General features: G+C 39.8%; 1 protein-coding gene across 3 annotated transcripts; it reads right to left on the bottom strand.

Moving 5' to 3' along the window:
- Nucleotides 1–265: 265 nt before the first annotated feature.
- LOC143100225 (tripartite motif-containing protein 29-like) lies at nucleotides 266–6,866 on the bottom strand. Of its 3 annotated transcripts, XM_076263201.1 has the most exons (8): nucleotides 6,820–6,866; nucleotides 6,115–6,584; nucleotides 5,122–5,217; nucleotides 4,685–4,918; nucleotides 2,768–2,903; nucleotides 2,001–2,072; nucleotides 1,334–1,433; nucleotides 266–1,190 (listed from the first exon to the last, which is right to left on the bottom strand). In XM_076263201.1, the coding sequence occupies exons 2-7, from the start codon at nucleotides 6,490–6,492 to the stop codon at nucleotides 1,351–1,353; spliced, it is 999 nt and encodes a 332-aa protein (XP_076119316.1). In that variant the 5' UTR covers nucleotides 6,493–6,584; nucleotides 6,820–6,866; the 3' UTR covers nucleotides 266–1,190; nucleotides 1,334–1,350. The 3 variants fall into 3 exon arrangements, with proteins under 3 accessions (XP_076119316.1, XP_076119314.1, XP_076119313.1); XM_076263199.1 differs by having other exon boundaries at nucleotides 4,802–4,918; nucleotides 6,115–6,863; XM_076263198.1 differs by having other exon boundaries at nucleotides 6,115–6,863.
- Nucleotides 6,867–7,178: the final 312 nt, after the last annotated feature.

The following is a 7,178-nucleotide window of genomic DNA, read 5'->3' on the forward strand; positions in this document are numbered from 1 at the left end:
AGGGGGCTAATCACGATTAATCTATATTAATTAATTTCAGAATTATAGTTATTTTATAGTTATTTTTTTTATCATTTGACAGCTATATTAAAATGCAAAATGAATGTAGGCTTAATTTGAAACAGCCAAATATGAATTGACATGGGCCAGTGTGTGATGTATGGAGGCTTAGAAGTCTGTGGGAATATAGGAATGCAACTTCCTGGGTCTGCAACCTTTAATGTATAAATGTATCAACATTAAAAAGAACGAAAGTGGCCACCTGTTCCTCGAGTATAAATCTTTAATTATCTGCAATCCAAACATATCATCACCAAATCACATTCACCTCATAAATAACATGACCACATATTTTGACCACATAGTACCCATCCACACATTGTCCTGTAAATATTGATATCTTAAATCTTGTATTAATCGAGAACACCCGAAAAGAGACCCGAAGAAATAGAGTCAAAGATATGCCTTTGAAACTAAAACCATCAGTGGTGCCGTTTTAAATTTAGAACCGCATCAACAGCACCAAGGCTCTGCACACAGGTAGGGGATATAAAGATATAAAGGTGAGGTCATGAGTCTCTCAGGTAGGGGATATAAAGGTGAGGTCATAAGTCTCTGCACACAGGTACAGTAGGGATATAAAGGCGAGGTCATGAGTCTCTCAGGTAGGGGATATAAAGGTGAGGTCATAAGTCTCTGCACACAGGTAGGGGATATAAAGGTGAGGTCATGAGTCTCTGTGTGCTATTAGCAGGTGAACCAACAGGTGCTGACAGGTGACACAAATGAGCTGATGCTGACTGGGAATGGGATGTCGGATATTATCAGAAAACAGCTTAATAATAATAAATATCTTTAAAAAGGTCAAAAACTGTACTGTTTAGACTTGCTTACAAAAAACAACAAATGTTCCCACATTCTGGTTTCCTTTCTCAGGACAAATCTACTGATTGGAGAGCCTAAACGATGGGTGTGTCAAAAACAGTAATGAACCTCCATCATGTTGCTTAATCAGCATGCAGCACTTTGCTCTTGCACTTCACAACCTTCATAAAGCCATTAGGACAGGTCATTCTCTAAATCAGGCCACGTGATGCATCAGAGGACCAGCTCCATTTCTGTGGGTTCTGCCATCCAGCAAATGTGCTCAGGAAAGTTCACTAACATACAATCCCCTGCACTCTTGAGCCCTATGGGAACAGGAGAGAACACTGAGTCAGTTTTAACATCATTAGTTCATAATAACGTATAGCAACCATACCAGGATTCAACATGCATTACACTCAATCATGCAGGACTTCAGAGACAAATCTAAACACCATGACGGCCTCACCTATTATCACACCAACACTACTGTGACTGACGAAGCGTCCAGTTCTCCTTTGGATTTTCAACAGAAGCCTTCACTCGGACTCTATCCCCCAACCTGAACTCTGTGACAGGAAGAGAAGCAGAAGTTGTTATCTCTGCTCAAATGCTGATCGATAAACATGATCATCTACTCATTACTTATCATTTGACCATGTTTAAACTTATAAATTATATTATTCTAAAATTAAGGATAATTGGTATACCACACAAGTTGATTTGATAGAATATGATTATTAAAGTGGATTATTAGAGAAATACAATAATACAACATTGTTCAATTTATTAAATTCAATTTTATCTGTACTAATTATGTCAATCTAAACTGAAATAAAAAGATTAAAATAGCAAAGACATTATCAGAGGCGTCATGGTATTATCAACAAAAGAGAATCGTGGGTGTGGGGAACACCCTCTAAATCATCCTCCCCGTGCTGCACATGGATGTACAGGTCACATGACCAGCTGCCATGTCTCCCAGTGTTGTGGTTTGTGGGCCCACAGCCTCAGGTTCAGCTCTCTGATTGGACGACACCAGCACACCTTGGAGCCAGGCTGGGGGTCCGGCTCAGGGCAGTGGGTGTAATAAAGGAGAGTAATGGAGGTCACTACCTTAGTGACGGTGTACAAACCTCTCTCTGGGACGACACATTTTGGATGGGGATGTGTGATTTCACTAGGCTGATGGCTTGTAGATTCGTTGTCTGTGTGTAATAAGAAGAAATATGATCATAATGAAAGCTTTCTCGATTTACCTACAGTAATAAGGAGCTGGGCTAGCATGCAGTATAGCCTGAAAAGTTGGGGCTTCAATTCCTGGCTTCCACTGATGAGCCATTGCCATTGGCCTTTAATTTATTGACATGTGTAAGTTGCTATGGCTAAAATTGTCTGCTAAATTAATTAATGTAGGGGGCGCTGTGGCGCAGCAGTCGAATCCGACCTGCGGTCATTTCCCGATCCCACCCCATCTCTCTCTCCCACTTGCTTCCTGTCACTCTCTACTGTCCTGTCCAAATAAAGGCAAAAAAGCCCAAAAAAATATACTTAAAAAAAAAAAATGAATTAATGTAAACCTTTACAACTCATTTGTAAATGTGTTGCAAGGCATAGAATGTCCTCACTTATTCCTATCCTTAACTAACCACTTGCAACTCCTGAGTTAATCATGAATTATAGTTTTAGGAAGTGATTTATGAAATATCTATTCACACCATAAATAATCATTATTCATTATTTCATAAAGGCATGCCTACATAGGTGTAATAGTGTCTTAATCAACACATCCATTCTAACTGAATTTATAAACCATAGACAGTTCCTTTCTTTTAAAGTATTACCAAAATATGTAGTTCAAAACTGTTTCACACAGATCATGTGACGCCTGGAGACACCTCACCTGAATTTAACCTCAACACCATTTGTTCTATTTCTTTAAGGGCCGGCCTCTTAATATCAGTTGAGGAGAGGTGTGGAGTGAAAATTATACTGGAACGGATCTTTGACACAGGTGAAGTGTAGCAGGCATCAAAGCTCTGTTGGGGACACATAGATATCATCAACATGCTAATGCACTTCGTTTTGATAAAAGTGTACATCTTCTATCCTAATGCTATTAGGAATTAAAGGTACAGTCAGCGATTATACGCAATTTCAAACCCCCGACATTTTTTGTCACATTCAGAAATTATGTCATTACAAGTGCTAGCTGTGCATTCTGAGGTAAAAATATATACAGTATCCTGTTTAAAACGTACCCCTTGAGGGTACTGCCCCTGTAGCAAGCCTTTGTACCTCTAAAGGTACAATTCAGTACTTTCTTTGCGGAGAGTGTACTTGTAGTTAGGGCTGCACGATATATCTAAAATCTATCGTTATCGCGATATCAACACTTGCGATGGACATACCGCAAAGATTACTTAATTTTCGATAAATTCGATAAATTTTCTGTGCCGTGCGCATTCCATACAGTCTATGGTGTATTCACATTCTGAATGTCAACATATTTTACCAAACTGATGCGGTCATGCAGCCCAAGAAGCCCGTCCCCTACCAGTTTAGGTGTGTGGTGTTTTAGGTGTTAAAGCGGGAGCTAAGTCGTGATGGCTGAAAATAGTGAGTCGAGCGAGGTAGGCTACACTTGGGTGAAGAGGAATTAGTGACTAAAAGGAAAAGCACGTCTGTTATATGGGAATATTTTGGTTTTATGAAGGATGCCGTGTTACAAACACAGCGTAAATGCGTCCTTCTCCACCGTGTTAAAATAAACAATTTCTTTCGTTATCGTTATATCAGAAGTTGTCTTTCACTGTCTGTAAGACTTGTATTTCATGATTAGCATTTAGCAAAAGCCCCAGACAGCAGCACAGAGGTAATCAGGATTCGTTATTTGTAAAAGTTGTTTAACCTACTTCTGGACTGTGCGATTGCAGCCCAATTACTTTCACTTTCCGCTGCCCTCGTAGTCGGCATGCCGGTAGCCTAATAACGTGGGATGCGCAGCGTACTGTATGAGGTTACAGACTGAGATGATTGCCGCGATATAGCTTAAGTAGGCCTAGCTTCTTTGCTAGGCCCATCGAAGGCTGGCAATGTGGAATATTCCGCTGGTTGGTGCACAAGTGTTCAGATTGGCTGTCCACCCGTCTTTTATGAGGATTAGGAGCAGATCTTCCACACAACTTCGATAGCCTAGTCAGTAGGTCTCTTAGCTGTCCACTTTCATCAGGCCATATAGGCTACATGATATTTTATATTATTTAAAAATTATACATTTATTTCTGTAATTATACATTTACCCCCCCCCCCCCAACCCTACAGTGTATGTTTGCAGCAAGCAGAATGAAAAAAAAAAAACATTAAATATACTGCTCAAAAAAATTAAGGGAACACTTCAATCATACACTGAATCACTCTGTCACTGTTTGGTTCTGAGCACAAGTAAAACTTTTGAGGCGAGTGTTTTATTTTGCAAGAACTGTCAGACATTCTGTGAATGTAGTTTGAGAATGGAGAAAAGGGTGGAAGGTTTCAAAATATGTGTGGAAAACCTTTATTGAGCAGTATATTTAAATATCGCAAATTATATCGTTATCGCAGTACTCAATAATGGTATCGCATATCGCATGTTTTCCTAATATCGTGCAGCCCTACTTGTAGTGAGTTTTATTGGACGTGAACACGGAGTCATTTCAATGTAATGTTACAGTTACAGAGTTTATCATTGTGATTTCTTGCAGCTAGTAAGCTCGACCAGTGAAGCAATGTAATGTTATCTACAAACGCCTACAAATGACTTCAGTGTTGGTGGCATTACCTGGAGGAAATCAATATGATCCTCCTTCTGTAGAAGTTCCTCCATCTCAGCATCTCTGCTCTTCAGTTTAGTGATCTCCAACTCCAGCTGCTCCAGGAGTCCTTCAGCTCGACTCACCTCTGCCCTCTCCTGGGCTCTGATCGGCTCAGTCACCTCAGAGCGCTTTTGCTCCATGAAGCTGATCAGCTCAGTGAACATCCTCTCAGCGTCCTCAACAGCTGCCTGTGCAGAGGCCTGATGGGAGATATGAAGGTCATACTAGCTAATTTCCAACATTTCCAACCTCATAGTTCATCTTTGGGATAATGAATGCCTGATTTATTTATTTTTGTCCATATCTCATTACATTACCCAAGTTAAATAAGCAGCGCTAGCAAACAAATAAACAAACAGTAAATCCATGTAAATAAGCATGAGCCATGTTAAACAGTTATGACCTTTAGAGTTTGCAGGGCCTGGTTGACCTCTTGCAGCTCCTTCTCTCTCTGCTGGATCTGTGTCTGGTTCTCCACCTTTATCTCTGCCAACTTGTTCTATGGACAGATGCACACAGACCAACATGATGTAGCTTATTCTATTCTGGGCATTATCTGACTAGCTGAATTAACACCTTAAAATAAAATTAAGATATACTTAAATTGACCTTAATTACCCCCTTAATCACAAAAAATAATTGGAACCCCTGTCATTTAGATTAAGGTGTCACAAAATGGCATTTTAAGGTAAAATTAAGAGTTTGTTATGTTTTCAGGGGTAATTAAAGGTACATTTGAGTATCATGTTGTTGCTAGTGTCAAGTGTACAAGGCTGTCTTCAGGCCCACTTCCACAGAGACAAGGATTAATTGTTATTAAAAGCCCATTATTTAAAGTCGGGGCATATTATAAAAAAATCAATAGGCCCTTGTCAGGGCTTCAATAGATTTCAGACCTTCTTTCATAAATGTATATGAATTTCTCCAATGTGTAAATCAAACTGTAATATTGATGTGTTTACAGTGTTCATTTTCTGATTATATACATATAATTGTTGTGTTTTGAATTTCTATGCGTTTCAACACTGGACTAATGTTTTTATGTCAACATAATCAGACCATGTGAACTTCTACTACCCCCCATTCACTCAGGTATTCCCCATGAACCACACCCTGACAAAGGCCTAGAAGGCTGAAACTAGTCAGCATTTTTTTGTACTTATAGTATGCCCCAACTTTAAATAAAGGGCTTTTAATAAGAATTCTTGTCTCCGTGGAAGCGTGCCTGAAGAAAGCTTAAATTGGTTTGTCACTTGGGTAAATAACACTAATATTAATAACAATAACATGAAAATAATATTTCACATACAAAGCGATTTTGTCTGAATAAAGTACATCTGCTTTTCATCCTGTTCTGCTGTTTCTGAGAGGGGGGGTGAGAGAGAGAGACACCAACCTGCTTCTCGGTCCGTTCTGCTACAGCTGAGACAGTTTCATGTCCGTTGTGGTTGTCCATGGAACACTGCAGACAGATTAACTTCTGATCCAAGCGACAAAAGATTTCAATGATCTTGTCGTGCTGAGAGCAGATCTTCTCCTGTAGCTGTGAGGTAGCATTCACCAGCTTGTGCTTGCTAAAGCGAGGCACTTCATAGTGAGGCTGAATATGAACCTCACAGTAAGATCCCATGCATGTTAGACACGACTTGGTGGCTTTATGTTTTCTCCCAGTGCAAAAGTCACACTCCACATCGCCTGGTCCGGCATAGGAAGGAGCCTTAGCATCAGACTGCAGTTTGGTCTTCTTCAGTTTCTCTATAACGTCAGTCAACATTGTGTTTCTGCGTAGAACAGGCCTTGGAGTGAAGGTGTCTCTGCACTGGGGGCAGCTGTAAACACCCTTCTGGTCTTCTTGATCCCAGCAGCCTGTAAGGAGAGCTATAGCATTTGATTTGACTGGAGCATGAAATGTGTGGGAATGTAGGAATATAACTTCCTGTTTCTGCATATTAAAAGAACAGTGTACAGTTTCAGAGGTCTAGCAATGTACTAATCAACTTCAGAAAACTGTACTTCAACTGTCATAATATAATATCTTCCCTCTACCACAAAATAAAAAGCAATCCCACTAAAGAAATAATAATAATACAACAGAAATTACTTCCGTAAATCTTGCTCTAAGTCGCTTTCAAAATGACTGCTCACTCGCTCTAGGGTTACCGTAATATGGAAATCAGGTTTATCAGGATTCCTGTGTATGCACATACTGTTCCAGAATCAAGGTACAAAAGTGAAGGCCAATACGGGGAAAAAAAGTAAGGCGTCTTTCCTGTAAAGAACTTTGGTCTCACAGTTAAACCATCATACTATTAGTTACAGTACAATTATGCTTACAGAATTGTTATAAATCCTAAATGAGCACTTGCTTACTGAAGTCAAATCGCTCAGCTATCACTCAAGGCCGTAGCCATGGAGTCAACATTGAGGGGGCCCAGATAGCAAAATCAGATCTGAAGATAG

This window comes from Alosa pseudoharengus, unplaced genomic scaffold (genome assembly GCF_046254945.1).
Source record: "Alosa pseudoharengus isolate Yale_2024_CS ecotype anadromous, Long Island Sound unplaced genomic scaffold, YU_APseudo_1.1 YU_APseudo_1.1_scf_3, whole genome shotgun sequence".
In the NCBI taxonomy this organism is placed as follows: Eukaryota; Metazoa; Chordata; class Actinopteri; order Clupeiformes; family Clupeidae; genus Alosa; species Alosa pseudoharengus.